This window comes from Podarcis erhardii (assembly GCF_964252035.2).
Source record: "Podarcis erhardii genome assembly, chromosome: 11".
Classification (NCBI taxonomy): Eukaryota; Metazoa; Chordata; class Lepidosauria; order Squamata; family Lacertidae; genus Podarcis; species Podarcis erhardii.
Genome location: NC_138501.1, coordinates 32306746 through 32327853, shown reverse-complemented (window position 1 = coordinate 32327853; position 21108 = coordinate 32306746). Strand labels below are relative to the sequence as shown.

The window sequence follows — 21108 nt, the reverse complement described above, 5'->3', positions numbered from 1 at the left end:
TCTCAGAATGCCTATCCAGTAAAGTGCTTTCAAGATGAGTGCATTGCTGTTTCTATAGTAGCCCAATTGAGCTAATTCTGGGATGTGTGAAAGTACTTTACAAATGAGGCTGTATTGTATTGCAGACATGAATACCACAAAATTCAGGGACAAAATACATACTCTTGGCAGCAGGTGGGAATGGTGCATGAACACTTAAAATGCTTCTTTTGTTAGCAAACTACTGGGAGCTGCAATTGGGGAAATTTTAGAATGGCGCAGGTGTATATTTTAACATAGAAACCATGTAGGGTTGCCACCTTTGTTCTGGCAAAACACAGGACAGGGCAGGGTGGATGATATTTTTTTCAAATGGCGCTGAAGTGACTTCAGAACAATCCATTACAATCTACTGCAGCCTATCAGGATGCCCCTCTTAAATTTGTCACTTGCACACACACACATACACATGAATTTGTAAATCTCAGGGGGAACCGCCCTGAGACCTCCAGGTATAGGGTGGTATATAAATTCAATAAATAAAAATAAAATCTGTCTGTTTTTGGCTACCTAGAACTTAAATACATAAACATGCATTTGGAGAGGGTCCCTAACTTGGCAGAGAGACCTGAAATACAGTACAGGACAAAACTATCAATACAGGACATAGCATTTTACATTAACATACGGAGCAATCTTGTATTATACAGGACAGCTGGCAACCCTAAACCATGGCACATCTCAGGGGCTCTCAGTAACTGTGTCACATAGCATAAATACAAGAGAAAAAATATCTTTATGGGCTGGACGTGGGGGAGCTAAGAACATGAGTCTCTTTGTACCAGCCTTACCAAGGATTGCATCCTTAGTTGCAATGAAAGCCACAATCCTATGTACCTTATTCAGAAGCCCTACTGAACTCCATGGCTCTTACTCCGACGTAAACAGGCATTGGCCCTGGCTGCTATTATCCACACTTTAAGAGTAGGGTAGACAAGACACAAGAGACCACAGTTCCTTAATAGTTGTAATGTGCATTTTTTTTTAACGTCAGGTGTAGGTTGCATAACAATTTTGCATAACTATTTGGGAATAAGCCCCGCTGAGATCAAGATTTACTTTTGAATAAACAAGGTTAGGATTCCAAATTTGTCTTTGTCGGGATTATGCTGCGCTTTTCTGCTTCCAAGGCATTTGTAAGGCAACATGCGGATCCACTATGCAAGTAACATGCAAGTAAGAAGGCAGCTTTTTTTATTTATTTAATCCGAAATTAACCCTTTGGCTAAACAGCAGCTAGGAAGTTCATGGAGGTGGGCTTTTTTTGGTTTTTGTTTTGCACTACCAAACCTTCGTTTTTCAAGGCCAATGCTTTGCCCTGATAAATTATAAGTAAAGATGAGTACTGTAGCTGCACTTTGCCCCACAACCACCACAAGAAAGTATAGCAAGGCCGTGGTAGGGCTGGGTATCTGCGCCGCTGCTCTAGCCTTGAGGCGCAGTCAGAAAGAGGCGCTCGGTGTAGCCGCTGGAACACGTAGAAAACGTAAAAAGGGCGGAGCATCCCGCTCGGGCCTCTTCTTCGCCCCGCCCATGCCGAAGGGCGGACACTCCGCGAGGAGGGGAAGGGCGGGGGCGGGGGCGGAGCTTCGTGAGGGCAAAGGGTTTGCTGCGTCCAATATGGCGCCCGCCATGGAGCTGAGCTGCTGGGGCGGTGATTGGGGGTTGCCGTCCGTGCACGCGGAGTGCCTCGTTGTCATGGTAACGGCGGGTTTGACGGGTTTGCGGGCGAAGGCCCAGATTCGGGTGTGAGGGGGAGACGGAGAGATGCTTGTGAGGAGCCGCCACAATGGATTGCACCTGGGGAGAAAAGCCTCAAACATTTCCAGTGTTGAAGGGGGAAAGCTTCCACGTATATATATTTATGCATTTTTATTTTTATTTTAATATACAAAGGAGTCTCCATCCTGCTTTTTAAAGAGCCTTTCAAAAGTGGTGTATACATTCTGGAAATAAGCAATATCTGGCACTCAGGTATGAAATGTGGATCAGAGAGCCCACTTCATGGGATGGATCCGATATGGTGTAGGTGCTAGTACACAAGAGTTAATGTCACAGTAAAAAATTTAATCCTGGAGGTGTTTGTGCTTTCTGTAGCAGACTGTGGCTGCAGCAGTGTTGCACATTTACCCGTGAGTCACCCCATTGGACAGAGTGAGGCTTAACTTCTGAGTGAAAATGTATAGGATTGTGCTGTAATGCAGCTGTCTCTAGGACGCACTACAATGTGCAATCGAGCACCAAAAAGATAATATAGAAATGTCCCATCAGAAAACCTTTACTGTATTGTCTATAAGTACAATTTCATTTAAATCCTTAAAATCTTTTTTTAAGCACTTGGGTTTCACATATCTTCATGAGTAGGAGGAATAGAAAATGAATATACTGGTAGGTTGTGTCTCCTTTCAGAGTCCACTCTTACAGCAACACTTCAAGACAGGCATTTGTTTTTTAAAAAGTAAAGTTCAGCATTTGTGACTACTGAGATGTTAACTTGTCACTTGTGCATATTGTCACAGACTTAATCTGCTCATCCACATCTTTTTAAAAGTGAGAGCAAGCTGATATGTATTAAAAATGGTAATTTGAGAATGGTCCATGGATATCTCTGATTGCTTTAAAGTTGTCTGTACTGTACGTCTTTTAAAAAATATGCAGTGGCTCAGTTTGCATGTACTTTGCACCTCACTGGGTCCTTCTTCCGTCATACTACCTAGAGCGAAATCATAGTTTTGCTGAGTATGAATTTTGAACTTGGGCTTGTGGAATATATTAACAATATAGGTTGATCTTAGCCCAATTCCAGCTGTTTTTGTGCATGTAGTGGAATGTAACAGCTAGTGGTCACATCCAGCCAAATCAAAGAGAGTTTTACAAATAAATAGCTGCATGTACCTTACATACCCATGAGCTGTGGGGCTGGAAAGGATTTCCTTGGGTGGAACTAGGTCAGTGTATTTTAAAACTAGTAATGCTTTCCCATAATTCATGCTGAGAAACCTGTGATCTTCAAGATGTTGTTGGATTCCAGTTCCCTTCAGCCCCAGCCAACATAGCCTATTCATCATAGATAACATAAGTTGAAATCCAACAACCCCCGGAGAGGCACGATTTTTCCCCAGCACTGTCTTAGCTCCTCTTGGCCCCATAGCCAGCTGACATCCCATTGAAGTCCATAGTAAATTGTCCATTAATTGTGACAGTTGAGTGTTGCATTTAATGTTGATTATGGCAGTGGCATAATATGACTGTGCACCCCGAGCTTTTGAGATGAGTGAGGTTGTAAATCAAATAAGTAGCTTCTTTACCTAACATTTAGGTTGTCAAAATTCTGAAGAATAAAATATTGAGTTTAATTATTTTGTAACTTTCATTGCAGGCTTATGCCAGGTTTTGTGGTGCACCATTGAAAGTGAATGTTATAGATCATTTGTGGAGAGCACCAAGAGGTATTGCTTTAACATTTTATGTGTATATATTTGCATTTTAGGTCACATCTTAAGCAGTGGTTACATCAGAAGCAGCCACTGGGAAAGGGTGGTGCCACAGATCTGGCTTCACTGCTATGTACTGGGATGGACAAGGGGCAGTGGCCAGGGTGGTGTGGGCACAGTGACCTTTCCAGTCCAGTGCTCCTGCCAGTGTGCCCAAACCAACCCTGCCCCACTGTCACACCATCTGGGTATGCAGCAGCCCTACCTCCCTGCATAGCAATTCTGGGTTACATACATACATAAAGGTAGAGGGTAAAGGGACCCCTGACCATTAGGTCCAGTCGTGGACGACTCTGGGGTTGTGGCGCTCATCTCGCTTTATTGGCCGAGGGAGCCAGCGTACAGCTTCCAGGTCATGTGGCCATCATGACTAAGCCGCTTCTGGCAAACCAGAGCAGCACACGGAAACGCCATTTACCTTCCCCCCGGAGCGGTACCTATTTATCAACTTGCACTTTGATGTGCTTTCGAACTGCTAGGTTGGCAGGAGCAGGGACCGAGCAATGGGAGCTCACCCCGTTGCAGGGATTCGAACCGCCGACCTTCTGATCAGCAAGTCCTAGGCTCTGTGGTTTAACCCACAGCGCCACCCGTGTCCCTTTCATACATACATAACTATGTACAAATAGGAAGATCCTCAGCCCTGGCTTAGAACCCAGTCTTACTTTCCGTTGTGCAAAGCCAAGAGTGGATCATATCAGATGAAAGTCAGTCCAAAGTGAGCATTACATTCCAAGCTATTTGTTGCACTAGTGCAGGGAAAGACCTAGGATGCTTGAACAGGGAACAACTTAAGGGAGTGCAGTTGCATTGTGAAGGGCCTTTTATGAATTAAATGTGGGTGTAGCAGAATGATTCTGGATGATGAAGTAACAGTGCTTAGCATCATCTGATCTATGTCAGCAGGATAAAGGATTACCCCTAGCCTTCTTATGTTGAAACTACAAAATAAGGCAATTTAAAAAAATGAGTGGCAAAAGTGAAAGCTTGTATGCACCAATCCTTGGTATTGAGCTGATCAGAATTCTTACATGAGTAAATTTAAACACCTGTTATGTTACCACTAATAGGATTGTTTTGATTGCATTATTTTGACTGATCATTTATTTTTAGGGAGTGTACCATTACTGATATCGAATGACACTGTTATTTCTCAGCCAGCAAAAATACTAAACTTCTTAAGAAAGCAGGTGAGTTTCCATAAATAGTATCTCATATCTAGTAAGTTAAATCTTTAAAGATTAGCGAATCTCTAACTTTCATTACAAAAGTTTTGTGAGACTTGAGGGTAAATTACTTGTGCTTTTGTTTGCTTCTTTATTTACAAAAAGGGACTAAAATGTGTCTTTCACTTGATTAAGGAATTTTTTTCCCTTCCTTAATTTTAACATTAGAAATTCAGTTGCTGGCTAGCCTGGAAGTTTCACTGAAGACTGGAAAATCAAGGAAATGACAGCTGAAAAATCAGGATATTGAGGCAGAATTCTTAAAACTCTTTCCAAAGACTAAGGAACATTCTGGAGAGAGGACACCTTTGCTAGGGTTTGACTGCCACCTCTCCCTCTCCTGTTAAGGTATGAGAACAAACAAAATGTGTCCCAAGAAATCTATAGTCTACCAGTCAATTGACTCCACCAGCCAGACTCAATACTACTTGAACTCTTTGAGGATTTTTTTTTTTTACAATCAAGCAGTATATAAATAGTGTGAAATAAAATAATAAATAAAACTCACTGCAATCATTCTCTTCTAGCATATGTAAGTGCATGGAAATCAACCTGTAAAGTGGATCCCCACCTCAGCGAAGCAGAACTTTGTTGTCCCACACAAACCACAGCAGTGCCCGTAGCCTCTATCATAGCCAGGCAGGAGCTAATGCTTTTTACAAAACAATCCCACAGGCTACTTGTCCTTTCACCCTGAATATGGCGAAATTTCAGCTTCTGTTGACAGCACCCTGCATAGACAAGATCAGGAGATAAACTGACTGCTGGATTGTCCTATGGAGTGCCCTATGCAACGCACAGAAAGACTTCTGTGTAAGGTGAAATGCTTGGCTGATAGAGCTTTCAGGCATTGCTGCAACTTGACTGATGCTCCAACAACAGCGACAGGGAGGAAAAGATTCTCATTGGATCCTATAGAGAGCCATTCCACAAGATCTCTTGTCTATATATTCACTAGGCGATCAGGATTGTAGCTCATAAATTCCCAACTCTTTCAGATTCTGTTTGTACAATAAAAGAGCCAAACAGGAGCACAAGTAAATTTTATATATTAGGGGAATAGAGATGCATTTTTAAACTCCTTTTTTCAGGATTCACCATGACTAAAAGCAGTTTAAATAGAAAGGGCGTGCACACCTTAACTAAAGTGCAAGTTGATTTTGTTAAAATATCCCCATTAGTTTGACTTCAGGCAGATTGATCTTAGAATTAAGTGCCTCTGTAACTTCAGCAGTCAACACTATTGTTAAACATTGAAACCATTAACTTGGAGGAAAAGTTAAGAGTTTAATTTTATTATTTATTGCTTTTCTGTTTTTTGAAACAATATATAATTCACTTTTTACAGGAACCTTCAATTGTTGGCTTTATTTTCTCTTTAGAAAGTTTCATATGACTGCTTGCTGCATTAATGTATTGCCTTTTCACTGGCAGAAATATAATGCTGATTATGAGTTGTCTACAAAAGAAGGAGCAGACACACTGGCGTACATTGCACTACTCGAAGAAAAATTACTTCCTGCTGTGGTAAGATACAGTTGTTGTTTGTGACCAAAGTTTTGCAGTGCCACCCACCCAAAGTCAATAACATGCTTATTCAGCTCATTGAAATTAATGTGTCTTGAACTTCTTGTGTGTTCCCATGAGACATCTTAGGAGTCAGTAATCACCATTAAAATTAGATCTCTTTAAAATCAGCATTCATATTAAAGAGCTCAGTGACAATAGGGTTAGTTCAGTAAACTGAAAGCAAGAGTTTGGACAGCTGTGTGGGCCTTCCAGACATTGTTGGACTCCCAGTCCCATCATCCCTGACTATTGGCTATGCTGGCTGGGACTGAGAGGAGCTGGAGTGCAACATCATCAGGAAGGCCACAGATTCCCCACCCCTGCTCTGTGGCTTTGTTCTCACAAACAGTAGACATGGTGGTAAACATCTGTCTGGGTTTTATTTCTTCACTCTGTAGATGAAGACTTACATAACTAAATTTTTCCTATACAGAAATTATTTCCACAAAGAAAACTAGAAACAGATAAAATGAGTTCTAGTGTGGTTTTAATGAAAGTTGTATGTGATAAGCTTCTATTGTTCATATAAAAAGCACAGCAACCTAAAAACAAAGTTAAACTAATCGACCAGATGCAATATACAATAGCTCATTACCATTTCTGGGTAGATCTTGCACTAGATACAAAATGGCAGAAGAACAGCCACAGACTTTCTTAGACCTTGACTTACCCATAATGTGCTAGGTTTTTATGTGAAGTTTTCAATCTGCTGTTTGTAAGGACTAGGCCAGTAATGTCACAAAAGTTCAGGTAATGGATAGAGGAGACTTGCAACTCATAGCAAGTAAGTGTGTTATTTAAACTAGTTACTTTTCACTGTTCTGAAACACTGCTGACATGGTAGGAATACTTTAAATTGAATATAAATTGCTTCTTTAAAAATAATATGCTTGGTATACTTTGGCTTTTCTAATTACCTCTATAGTGCAGTCCTATTCATGTCTACTCAGAAGAAGGCCACATTGAGTACATTGGGACTTATTTTCATGTAAAAGTGTAGAGAGATGCACTCTTATCGAGATCTGTCCTATTCGTATTATTAATGATTAAAAATGTGTTTGCATATCTGTAATAGTCTAATGTCTTAACTTTATTTCCACTCTGCTGAGAAAATAACTTGGTTCTTGAACACTTAGACAGGCTTATTAGATCCCCCCAAATCTATTGGTAAACAAAAGCAGGTTTGGATTTTTTAGTAACAGGGAGGCTGATGTTCATTATCGAATGTTAACCTTCTTTGTCATCATGATATAGCTGCACACTTTCTGGGTTGAAGCTGATAATTACTACAATGTGACAAAACCATGGTTTGCTTCAAGGATTCCATTTCCATTGAGTTGGTATCTGCCTAGAAAGATGTCTGGGGAAGCACTTAATAGGATCTTGCTGACAAAGGGAGGGCCTCCGCTCTACAGTCTCACTGAAGTGGAAGCACAGGTATATTTTGCTTTATGAGTAATTTAGGCCTATAATTGATGCAGATGGACTAGAATTGGACGCTAAATATGATGGTGCTTGTTTTAATACTTTTTGAGACAATAGATTTCTTCAAGGTAATGTTGGACGGATCAGTGAAGTTTACTGGTCCAACAACTTCCTTGATCAACCAGTGATTCAAAAGAAGTTTCGGGAGAGGGCTTTCCTGGTTCTACTTCATTTTAGTTGCCACTTGAAATTTCCCATGCCTTATGTTATTGTTCTGGTTAACAAATTTGTCAACCCATGCAGATGGAAAGAACTAGTGTTTTACGTTCTTTCTGCCTGGCATCTCTTTGTTTTGGGGAGGGACTGGTGTGTTTTATGCCAGGTGGACTGATTCTGCCCTTTCCTGCTGTAGTGCTCTGATGGACTGAATATTAGTTTTATGTTACAATGAAGTTTTTTTAAATTGAATACATTGTTTTAACTGTATTTTGTAAACTAGAATCATAGAATCATAGAGTTGGAAGAGACCACAAGGGCCATCAAGTCCAACCCCCTAACTAAGATCCAACTACTCTGGATCTTAACCAACAAAGGGTGGCTAAATAAATAAATAAATAAATAAATAAATAAATAAAGACATTTTGTTACTAGCTGAAGCTTTTGAACAGTTTTCAAAGACAAGCTCACATATTGCAGATTGCAGTAACTAATCCACAAGATGATCAAGGCGTGGATAGCAAGCATAAGACCCTCATATTCCAGCAGGGTACAGGAATAACGTGGCCGCATAGCAAACATGCTGGTGGTTGGAGGGAGACACTCTTGCAAACAAGTAAAAAAATAAGCCAGCATACAAAGGAGTGGCCACAGGCAGGTTATGTATATGTGTGCCCAAGGACACATAACAATTTCTCAAATATTGGGTTTAGCCACTACATTTTACTCAGAGTACTCCCATTAAAATTACAGTTGTACCTTGGAAGTCGTACGGAATCCGTTCTGGAAGTCCGTTCGACTTCCAAAATGTTCAGAAACCAAATTGCGGCTTCTGATTGGCTGTAGGAAGCTCCAAGTTCCAGGGCGTTTGGGATCCAAGGTATGATTATAATGGACAATATTAATTTGGGTCCATTAATTTTTAGTGGATCTACTTTGAATAAAACTTTGGTGGCTAGAACTCATTATTTGGGGGTTATGTGTTTGCATATCTTTCAGACACTAAATTGAAGTCGTATGCTTTGGGCCTTTTTAAATCTGGGTTGTGCCACAGAGATTCTTAGCTATCCATCATCCATGTACTAAATTAATTTGAGATGAACTCCTAGAAAAGGTGGTCTGCAAATAAACTTTGATGTTTATTTGTTTGTTTGTTTTAGATCTACAGAGATGCCAAGGAATGCCTGAATCTTCTATCAAACAGGCTGGGGACGTCTCCATTTTTCTTTGGAAACACGTGAGTACAGAATGTTTACAGTGTTTGCAACATATGCGGTGTGGTACCATTAATGCCAAAATATTTGTGTACGCTTTCCGGTTTTCTTTTTCCTTGTGAATGAAAGATAGATTTTTGGTATGTATTCAAGCTTTAAAATCAGATGTCATTATTCTAGTGCTTGTCAAACCACAGGGTGACCAATTAAATGCACTAGATGCAAATAAAAATATGAACAAGAGCTCACCAGCAGTGAACTTGGCTTGCTCCTGGCTTTGCAAGTGAAATGACACATTTGCATGCTAGGGAATTGATTGCTGGCTCAGCCATCAGCCATCAGTCTTCCCTTGTGCCTCAGGCAGGCAGTGTGATTTCTGTTCTTTTTTCTTTTTAATTAAAAGCACATCCCTGTTGGTTTATCTATCATTTGTTGCTTTATTTTATTTTTTTAAATCCATTTGAAGTGCATTTCCCCCCCCCCCCCCATGTTGTGGGTGGGATAGTGGCAGATTCGCAGGTGCCAGCCAAGCAGTCCTGTGCAAAGCTTGCCTCTGTTGCAGCCTTGAAAAATCAGGACTTTTTGCAGCTTGACCCGACAGAGGACTAGATAGTTTGCAGCTGAACAACCTAACTTAACTGCCCTATACAGGGTATGTCTTCGTTCCATTTGATCTGTTCCCTGCACAGTTGGTGACTGTTGTTTTTTTTTTAAAAAAAAAACTTGGACAATGAAAACCAGACTATGCCTGCCCTATTTACAGATTTTTATTTTAAGAGCACATTGGCACATTGTTTTGGGCAGAGTCTTATCCTCATTGGATATACTGTACTGCAGCAAACCTTCCTGTTCCACAGGATGCCCATTTTCAAACTGTGTCAAGTCTGTGTATCACCTGCACTTCAGACAGAAGAGAGGAGTCAATCACTTCAATTGTTGTTGCGATTCTGACCTTTCATGCCAAACACTGTTTTCCTTCTAAGAACTCGTCTTACATTCTTTTTAAAAAATTACCACAGTGGTGGTCATGGAAGCCACTTCAAGTGAGGCTCAATCAGTAAAGCTGGCACAGGAAATAATTACGTGATTTGTCCTGCCTGTGTAGTTTTTGCATCAAAATGTTGCTGGAACAGCATGGAACTATTTGGCAGAAGAATGGGGTACAAATGCTTCAAATAAGCAAAAAATAAATAAAAATCTATCCCAGTGCAGATGTTGGAGTAATCTGTGAACCAAATCTGAGTTTTGTTGATGGCATGTGATCACCAAATATTCCATTTATCAGCTCTTGTATAGCTGTACCAAGGGAGCAGCTGAAACTATGACAGTGTTCAACATTAATGTCTCTAAACAGACTTGGGACATGTCAGCAGCTGCTGTTTTGTAATTATATGTGCAGCCTGCAGGCAGTTGAATCTTGCTCATTGTCTAGTAAAATGGTATGCCATGAATATCTGTCTCTTTTATCCCATTAATGGAGATATTTTATGACAAAACACAATCTTACTAAACTGTTATGAAAATAAGAGACTATACCATATGTTGAGTCAAACATATTTTTAATCTTCTATCATGGGTTTAATTCCACATTAGCACTCATGTTATTTTGCTAAATACGAGTGTCTTCAAACAGCTACACTTTGCTTGATATTTTTCTCTGTTTAGAAAGTGTCTTACAGAGTTTGAGATATCCGTATCCCATGTTTGTTACCCCTAGGCCTACAACTCTTGATGCCTTTGTGTTTGGTTTTCTTGCTCCTCTTTATAAAGTACCGTTCCCCAAAACCCAGCTGCAAGATCATTTGAAGCAGCTTCCCAATTTATGTCACTTCTGTGATGACATTCTGATTTGCTACTTCAGATCAAACTTGTCAGGTAAGCCATATGCTTCTCTTTCAGCATGTGTTATATTTTCATAAGAGGTATACCTATATTTGCACTGAATCTGTACAGCTCTGGAACTCTTACCATTTTAAATTTTCTCTGTTGTGGAATGGAGCTAGCAGAGGATTTGGTTCGTGGTGGGGAGGTGAAATTGATTTTTAAGGCTTACCCATAGGCATTTGGTTGGCCACTGTGAGAACAGGTTGCTGGACTAGATGGGCCATTGACCTGATCCAGCAGACCCTTCTTATGTTCTGTTCCCTGATGAAAATAAGGAAATGCTTTCTAAATGTAGTTTCTGTCCCTCCTAACTTTCTGTTTCTGTGTGCATTGCTTATTTAGGTGCCACTCCAGCAGGTCAAGACACAGTTGATGCAAATCTACAGAAACTCACACAGCTTGTAAACAAAGAATCCAACTTAATTGAAAAGGTCATTTTTGTTTTGGTCTTTTTGTATTTTTCTGATCTTCTTCTTGTTGATAACTAGGGACCAAACTAGGCACGACCATGGCAGTTCAAAGTGTTTGGACAATTTCTGTCTAATCAAGTAGAAAGAGGGGGTGGAAATCAGAAAAGGGACACATGAGGGAAGAGAATAAAACCTGTCCAGCTATCCGATAGCTTGTCAACCCAAGTGCTTTCTCCCTCTGCCAAGCTGTGATGCTGAAGTTGCCCTTGGCTTAGCTTGAAGGAAAGCATTTGAGGAGCAGGATTGCATTGGATGAAGGATAATTCTGCATTTCTCCCCATTAGGTTCCATTTGCTTTAAAATCAGGGCCCCTCTTCCTAGTCACTGTCATGTAATTTTCAGATTAATTTTAGCAATTACATACTCTGAAATACTTGTTTCAGGGTATGCATATTATATTGCATACCTAAGAAAATTCCTTTTCTTCAAAAGTGAGCTAGAGAGCAGTACACAAGTCGCTTATATTTACTTCAGTAGGAGTATCAAGAATGAACCCTGGATTTCAACACTCATGTACAGAGTTGGAACATGGAATCTATTACCAGGCGCAAAAGATACTTAAGGACATTGGCACTCATCACATCAGTTCATAATGTGCTTTTTGAATGTGACCACCTACAATAATTGACAAAATCCTGCAAATTAAAATAATATGGCTGCATTTTGTTTTGATTGTTTCAGGTTCTTTTGCTTCCATCAGAAATTAATTCATTTGCATTCCTACATCAATTGCATCCGAAGCGCCTTGTTTTCTTGAATGCATTTTTCTCAGCTGTAACAACTAGTGTGGTGAGGCATGGTGTTGCTGCAGCTTACCTGGACGGGCTGGGGTGGGGCATGGTGGCAGTGAGGTCAGGACTGAGCAAGTGCATCAGAAAGAGTGCTGGATTGGTTCCACTTGTGCGTCTACACAGCCCTGACTCTCCCTCTGCTCTGTGCTACCCCAGCCCTTTTCAAGTAAATGCAGTGACACCAGTGTCAGGAGGACTGCTCCACCAGCCACTACTGTCTTACCAGTCCTTGCCTAATGGACTCTTTTTAGATGGTTGCCATCTTCACATAATGTTGGAAAATACTGGCGACTCATTATTGCTGTAATTTTACTTTTAATCTGTGTTCAGATTAAACTCATTTTCTAAAGCTGGATAACCTTAACAAACATCCTTGCTAGATTTTGCCAGGAGTGTTGAAGAAGTTATTTTGAAGTGTTATCCTAGAGTCATGTGAGATCTTCTTTCCAATGAGTGTCTTCTATGCAGCTTGAGTAGCATTTAAATGTTCAGGTCATACAGGTGGGGGCCAGTTTTGTGCGTCTCACCCATGGAAGTGGCATTGTGTTGGAAGAGGGGAAGGCAGTTCCTATGGGAAAGACTCATGCACTAGACCCTTCCCATGTGATTAAGTCAGTTAAACATCATGCCAGTTGTGTCTCCACCTTTACAAAAAAGCATCTCCTACATATCCACAGAAACATTTAAGGGGGCCTGACTCTTGTTTATGTACGTATGATAGGTCAAGTAGTACACAATATGATAAATACATTTATGGATAAGCAAGAACTAGGCTTGCTAAGTGCAGTCTGAAAGCTAAAATATCTAGGAATGATGAATCACATCCATGAGGAGTTCTGTTGAACATTCACATTGGTCTGGTCTCCTTGATCACAGTTAGACTGTACTAGTGCATATCTAGTAAACAGCTTTGTAGAGTACATTTTTGAATCTTTCTATGTGAATATTTTTTTATAGATACCTTCTTTAGATATATGAATTGCTATATATGTTGTTTCTGCAGATGGATGATAACCTTCGTAAGAGTCCTCAGCACCCTCCACGTAAGCTGACAACTCTCAAACTTTCTACAGGTGGGGAAGGAAATAGCTCACCAAACCGCTTATCACCCTGAGAGTTTTAGTTGTCATATTTATGTGTGTGATTAGAAGCTGACATCAAATCTGAACAATCTTTGCACTAATTCTGTAGGTACATGAAGCGAGGTAAAAATGTGAATTGGCAAATAGGCACAAGCACATTCATTTAACCAATGCTATCTATAGTCACATAAGGAACCAGTAAAGGTCCAAGTTAAGCACAGACAGAATTGTTGAGTAATTGTACAATGCCGTATGAGGTCACCATAAGTGCTGCATAATGCTTGCCTTTTAGGGTTAGTTGACCGAAAGCTAAGATTCCACTTTGGAATATGCAAATGCATCACCATTTTCTGCTAGATGCTTTTGATTTTGGCTGCAATCATGTTATAGCTCAACTTGGTTGTTGCATGTGGAGTAGCTACTTAAGCATTTGTATAGATTTCCAGTGTGGTTCAAATACAGAGAGAAAATTAAAATGTCGGTCTTTTGTGACAGGTAAGCTGACAAGCAGCTAGAAGGTATTTTCCATTTTGTTTTGTTTTTTCAAGTAATGATCAGTGTATGTTGGCCATTTTTAAATGACTATAGAGTTGAAAAACTAAACTGATCACTTGGGAACATTAATTAGAATTTTTTTTCAGATTTGGTCTTAATCAGGAAAAGAATAAGCTTGACCAACTTCTGTGATAGTATGCCTACATTCAAAATGTCAGTACACAGATTGAAAGTATCAATCAATGCATGTAAGAGGTCAAGGTAGAAACCCTGTTGCAGGCCAAGACTGAATATGTAGTATTGACATTGTCTCACTTTACTTTGTCTGCTCCTGCAGTTTCATTAGCTTCTTGTTTTTATATATTTATCCAATATCAAACCCCAAAATAATCTAGATTTTTCCCTAGATTAGTAACTTTCATTGTTGGGTATAAAGAGATATTGCCCTGGCATAAAGCTCAAACTAAACTGCCCAGTGCACTGAAACAACAGGGACACCCCGCCATTTGTTACCAATGCATACTGACGCTGTAGTAAGTAAGTAAGCAAGCACATACACTGTACATACATTGGAACTTCTACATGTGTGGGGAAGCCCTAGATCAGGCCAGAAGCAGCAGAGGTGGCACTGTTGCTCTTCTAGCTGCCCAGCACAGCAGGCCACTGGCTTGCTGAGAAGGGAGGGGGAGGCACAGGGAGCCTGGCCCAGTATGTGGGAGGGGGAATGTCATATTGACTCCACTATCGCATGCTGCACTGGACCAAGCTGCCTGCAACTCACCCCTCCCCTCTCCCTCTTGGAAAGCACCAGAGACCTGCTATGCTGGGAAGCCAGGTGAGCAGTGGTGCCCCACTACACCAATTGTTACTAGATCAGGCTGGCAATTTTTTATGGTGATGGTAATTGTAATTTCAAATTATGAGCAGCTGCTATCAACTGGTCCAAAAGTTCCATTAATAAATCAAGGTTTGCAACTATTGGACTGGGGGTGAGTGCCTAAAAAAACAGGTGCTTTGGGAGTATTTTACAGCAAGCTGTGCATTTTGAAAACAGCGTTGATCTCTGTGCTGTTGCAGAGGCCTCCGTGGTGTGGGGTTCCTGCCAGGTTCGAAGCAGCTCTTTATGCACTGCTTCCAGGCGCCACAAAGTGGGAACACACCGCAGAAGTCTGTTTGAGGTCTCAACACACTAGATGAAATATAGGCTGTGCAAAACTGGGTTAAGGACCATGGGCCATCGGTTGCCCTCCCCTATTCTAAGGACTGATTGACTCGAAATTTCCAATATATCAACAATATTTTTGAAAAGCTGCTTGGCCGAAATGGCAACTGCCATTAACCAATGTATCTTATGGTATCTGATTCCCAAGAAACAGTTTTCATATGTATATAAGATAGTTTTATTTGCATCTGACTTCATTTTGCCAAGTCAAACAAATCTGATATTTTTCTCTAAATTACCTCCAGTATTCTGTATATGTCAACAAATAGCTGTACAAACAAACCTGTAAATAATGTATATACATGTATTTGCAGAGTATTTATAAACCTAAGGAATGTAAAGATCCTTAATGTATCTTGTTGTTTATAACAATAATTTTGGATGTCTAACAAGAATAAATTTAAGTTTCATGTTACTTCCTGAATGTTTGCTTTGGTTATTTAAAGCTGGAGATGTCACACACCAAATCATGATAATCATAAGGATATATGTTAAAGCAAAAACTATTTGTGTCTAATCTTGCAGGGGACATCAAATGAGATAATATTACTTGGTTTATACAAAACTTTCATAACACAAACATGGTTTTGTCTGCTTTGTAAGCATTTGTGACTGATCAAGAAAATTGTGTATTTGTATTGCTGCAGTCCTAGGAATATTTACCTGCAGGGCAAGTGACTTGAAAGTGTGATTTGCTTCCAAGTTAAACACACATAGGATCAGACTGCATCAAATGGTGCACTCTTTGTGCCAATGAAAAGGTCACCACACCATTTTATATGTTTCATATTTGGAGCAGTGTTTCCTATAGGAGAGCTGGCCCTTAAAGACTATGATGGAGAGAAAAGTAAAATGATTGCTCAGATTCCCTAGTACGTAACATTTTACTGCAAAGTATTGGTTCTAGTCTAATACTATAGAAATATGTGTTGCATTTCTTTTTAGAAAAAGTAATCTCATTTGTGGGAGAAGATAGGAAGTTAAGTTATGAGGGAAATGCATTGTGAAGTATTGTTTCTATTTTTGGGTGTCCTGGTTGAAAGAACAAAATCTGTGGATGATCACCAAGGAAGAGACATGTAGATTTTAGCAGAAAATCAGGGCCAGTTCAGAGGTAGGTCATAGATTAATAAAATGTGCTTCTGTTACAAAGAAATGTCATGTTTTATTTATTAGGAAATGCTGTAGCACAAGGGTTTCCAGACTGTGGTCCACAGACCACCAGTGACCTGCTAGCTTTATTCTGATGGTCCACAGCATGTCTGTAAAAGTACCATTGAAACCCTTATAGCATCCAGAGCACAGCATATTTTCCGCAGGGGCTCCTCATTTGTGGAGTGTTCTCCTGGTGCCTTCATTATACACCTTTAGCTGCCAGTCGAAAACATTCCTCTTCATAGAATCGTAGAACCATAGAATTGTAAAGTTGGAAGAGGTCACAAGGGTCATCTAGTACAACCCCCTGCAGTGCAGGAATCTTTTGCCTAATGTGGGGCTCGACTCTGAGATCAAGAGTCTCATGCTCTACCAACTAAGCTACCACTCCCAGCAACCAGGCCTTTGGCTGATTAACATCCTTTAAAAAAAAAAAAAAACATTTTAGTTAAAGGTTTTCAGTTGTACACTCATATCATTTTCCATTCATATACACTTAAAATAATTCTTTTGGACTTCCCACCCAACATCCCATGACAGTTCTTTGTACATCTTAATTAGCTGCGTATACAATAATACCTTCACCTTATTTGGCTGGTTAACATCCTATACCCTTTGAAATGTGTTCATAGGAAGGGAAGGGAAGGGGGGGTTGGTTGGTTCTTGTTTTTATTAAGTATTTTGTGTTTTTATATTGTATTTTTGTGTTGTAAACCACCCTGAGATTTATGCATGAAGGGCGGTATACAGATTTAACAAATAAAATAAAAATAAATTACAATTGCTACAACAGGCAGAAAAATTATCAAGACTTTTGTCTCTGGCTTTGCCCATCATTGGCTGGTTGTCCCCATAGGCTGCCCATTTGTTGCTTAATTGACGCAGAATCTGGGCATGCACTTAGTTGAGAGGAAAGACGTATAAGCAAAAAAGCATGGCTGCTTAAGGCATTTTTATGATAACCTACTTGACTGAAGCCAGCATACATTCCTACTTCTGTTCCTTAATCTTTCACTAGTTTGCTTAGTAAAATAGCCTAGCTATTAAGCCTGATGGTTTCATTGGGTGGGGTGGGGTGGGGTGGTGAAATGTGGTTTAGACATAGGCAGGGAAATATTTTTACCTTGACATATAAAAATGGAATTCCTAAGCATCTTCAAGGGCAAGCTTTAATTCTGTTGCTTTTTTTCAAGAAAGAAAATTGAGAAGGAGCATATGAGCTTGCATTCTTACACAGTTGCAGCATACTCAGTAGAATTTAATTGCTTTAAAAATATTGTTGAAGTTGCTTATAGTTAAAGTGGTTTTCCAGATATATTAAGGTATGTATCTTCAGTTACTCCATTTTTATTGCTTTTGGCAGTGCAGAGAGAACTACTTACATGCTATTTCTCTAACCCTTTACTGAATATGTGAGCTTTCACAGTTATGCTTTTAAAGACCCTTTTGGTGCAAAACAAATGCAACGTGATGGGACATACTTCAAACAACGTGACATACTGAATTCCTGCTATCCAAGCTGTCGATCCTCTCTTGTTATTGGTCTCAGTTCAGCTGAGTACTTCCAATTCTTAAAGGACCATAATGCTTTTTGACTCTGGGTCCAGAAATCCATAGGGACAGTTCCCTAACTACTTGATTAGGATGTGTGTGTTTTTTAAAAAAATATTTTTTCTAATTTTCTCAGTCAAATTTTCTTGATAGTGTCATATGGAGCCACTTTTTGGGCTCAAGACAGAATTCATTGGTACTTGCTTCTAAGTAAATATACATATGGAGGAGGCTACAATGATACCTCCAGTAAATCACATAGTTTAGCACATACATTTTTATTTATTTGCATCAGAGTTCTTTAATAATTCTGCTTTCGACTTGTTTGAGGCCTTTAAAACCTGAAAGGAACTGGAGAAAAAATTAGCTCTAAAAAAAGCTTTTGGGGGTCAGGGTGCAGATTTTGCAAAGTTTACTTATGTCACTATGATAATTTCCTTACACTTCTGAACCATAGTCAGGCTTCTGGCTCTAAAGTGCTGAACATTTCTGAGGGCAAGATGTTGCTTTATGACCGCATCGCTGCCAGGCTTGAGAGAAAACAGATGTGGCATCTGAAAAGTTTATTTTTGCAGAGATACTCGGCATTTTCGGATATAAACTCCCATAGTTTCTACTTTAAAAAGAGCCTTCTTCTGCCATGCCTTTAGGCAACCATTTTAGGAGCCAGGACTTTGAAAAATACTGTAAATGGCACACATTCTAAGAAGCAACAATAGTTGTTGTGCAGTTTAACTTCATATTTCCATAACCCAATCCATTTAAATGCTCTATGCCAGACAGGTTTTATTCATCCTGCTGTGGTTATGTACCTATTAATTTCATGTTCCCCTCCTTCCAATCTTCTAAACTGCATTCTTTTCTACATTGTGGTATCGAGGACAGGTAGTTGTGTAGTATTACTGCTTTTTTGAGCTGGGAAGTGTATATGGGTGGTAAGGGAGGTGCATGCTGAATTTCTGCCTTTTGGCAACTGTGTATTTTCAGTTTGTCGCAAAGTGGGAGCCATGACACACCAGCTTTTCAACATTGCCCATCTATCGTGCCTAATGCTTGCCTCTACAGGCCTTTAGTATGCCAAAGAGTGACAATCCTTTCTCGGCTCATGTCTCCAGTGTAAAACAAAACAAAATCAATTAAACTCCCTGTAATGTTCAGTGAATAAAGTCAGGATATGTTCAGGAGTAACGGCATGATGTCCTGATGACAATGGTACCTCTTCTCCAATGCTAAATGACAGCTTCAAGATTTTTGTCAGGACTGCAATGCAGAAAGAGTTAAACTCTCTCCCCCCCCCCCTACACACCACAGTCCTAGATCTGAACAGCCATCTCAGCTGCTGCTTTGATATAAAGAAAAGACCCGTAAGGGGAAACTAAAAACAATCACATACTTTGGGCCTTTGTGACTTCAATATCCTAATACAGTTGTACCTTGATTTTTGAACAGCTTAGTTCTCAAATGTTTTGGCTCCCGAACGTCGCAAACCCGGAAGTGAGTGTTCTGGTTTACGAACTTTTTGGAAGCCAAACATCCAACAGGGCTTCCGCGGCTTCCGATTGGCTGCAGGAGCTTCCTGCAGCCAATCAGAAGCCACGCTTTGGTTTTCAAACGTTTTGGAAGTCAAACAGACTTCTGGAACGGATTCCATTTGACTTCCAAGGTAATGACTGTATGCTGGGGAATATTAGAAGACAATAATATCCTGTTTAGGTGAACAGCACCTTGAAGCATCATCTTTTTTTGGTAGGGGAGCTTAGTTTCTGCTTCCAAAACCTCCCACGTAGCAACATGTTAGGGAGGCAGAACAGGTTGCCCAGTGCCCAAAGTGGGATGGTTTTGAAGGAAGTGGGACAGTTAGGAACATAGGAAGCTGCCTTGTACCATGTCAGACCATTAGTCTATTTAGCTCAGTATTATCTGTATGGACTGACAGCTGCGTTGTAAGATTTCAGACAGGGGGCACTGCCAGGTCCGCCTGGAGATGCTGTGGATTGTGAACCTGGCAATGGGGCAGGAGAGCTGAAAATAATGACAATACATTTCACATCCGGCAACCAATGCACCTCTTTGGTTTCAAATAGTGCATGGGTAGACGAGTCTAAAAAGCCTAGGGCACAATTTTTCACTGCCCTTGAGTGGCTATGGTGGCTCATTTACCAGAAGTTATATATTTAGCGTTAACTCCTACAGCAAAAGCATCCAAGGAGGCTTAGTTTGGTCAGAACCGAGTATACACTTTCAGAGTTGATGCTCAATACGTAACTTCTGGTCAATGAGCCACCATAGGCGGTAGAGGGCCATGAAATTGGTGTCCCAGGCTTTTTAGACTTGCCTATCCATGTACTATCTGAAACCCAAGGGGCACGTTGGTTGCCAGATGTGATATTTTTTTTAAAGCTCTCCTACCCCACTATGGGACCTAGATGCTCTACTACAGCTATGACCCGTGACCATATTTCTAAAATGGGAGAAGGGAGATGGTTGCACCATACTCAGTTATCCCTGTCTGAAAAGTTTTGTTGGCATCCCAATCATTGAGTGTGTGTTTGTGTATGGAGCATTAAGGGGAGTTTTCAATAAGGACAGATTAAATGTATAGCACTACCCAGAATTGTGTATCAAATTTGCTGTATTCTGGTTTGTTTTTTTAAATTTCAAATTGCAGCTAGGCAAATAACATGCTAGTTAGAAGTTAACTTTGACCTTCATTTCAGCTGCAAAGGCCAAAATAGCAGTTTCCACAATAGCTACGCTTCGTGATTAGAAAAACATGTGCTTTCGTCATGTGTGTTCTCCTAACCACTGCCACCCCCACAACCCACCCACCTCAATGTAATTGTTTTTTTAAATGACTTAGATTTGGAAAGGGGGGCTTGGATGTTTCTTATAAAAAGAAACAGGGATAATGAGAGCAGAGTAAAGTAGCAACTTCACAAGCATCGTCAGGGGTATGCTTGACCAGGACAAGTGTGGGCAGAGAGCCATGTGGGAGGCCAGAGTATGTGGTTTCAAGCCCTACTGAGACCCAAAGCCTTTGATCTAACAGATTTATAGTGTGTAATTCTATATCTATTAGACATGTGATTTTCTTTAATGTTTTAATACTTTGACACAGGGAGGTTTAAGTCTACTACTTTATTTGATATTTGCGATCAGCATTTTGGTAAAACAGCTTGTAAATTAATCTGATTTTGGCTATGAAAAAAAAGGTAGGTTAATCAGGCCTCTTTCATTTGTTATTACTCTCAGTTACATAAATATCCTGCCCATCC

At 40.1% G+C, this 21108-nt stretch overlaps 1 protein-coding gene across 2 annotated transcripts; it reads left to right on the top strand.

Annotated features, from left to right (window-relative positions):
• Positions 1–1597: 1597 nt before the first annotated feature.
• Positions 1598–15542, top strand: MTX3 (metaxin 3). 2 transcript variants are annotated; one of them, XM_081880880.1, is made up of 9 exons: positions 1598–1740; positions 3419–3488; positions 4647–4723; positions 6194–6286; positions 7583–7765; positions 9130–9206; positions 10901–11058; positions 11410–11498; positions 13332–15542. In XM_081880880.1, exons 1-9 carry the CDS (start codon positions 1660–1662, stop codon positions 13440–13442), a joined length of 939 nt encoding a protein of 312 aa, XP_081737006.1. In that variant the 5' UTR covers positions 1598–1659; the 3' UTR covers positions 13443–15542. The 2 variants fall into 2 exon arrangements, with proteins under 2 accessions (XP_081737006.1, XP_081737007.1); XM_081880881.1 differs by lacking the exon at positions 1598–1740 and adding an exon at positions 1776–1891.
• Positions 15543–21108: the final 5566 nt, after the last annotated feature.

Coding starts and splice junctions, on each gene's coding strand:
- MTX3 (XM_081880880.1), top strand. CDS start 1,660: ATGGCGCCCGCCATGGAGCTGAGCTGCTGGGGCGGTGATTGGGGGTTG. Junction 4,724..6,193: donor TAAACTTCTTAAGAAAGCAG/GTGAGTTTCCAT, acceptor TTTCACTGGCAG/AAATATAATGCTGATTATGA. Junction 11,499..13,331: donor AATCCAACTTAATTGAAAAG/GTCATTTTTGTT, acceptor TTGTTTCTGCAG/ATGGATGATAACCTTCGTAA.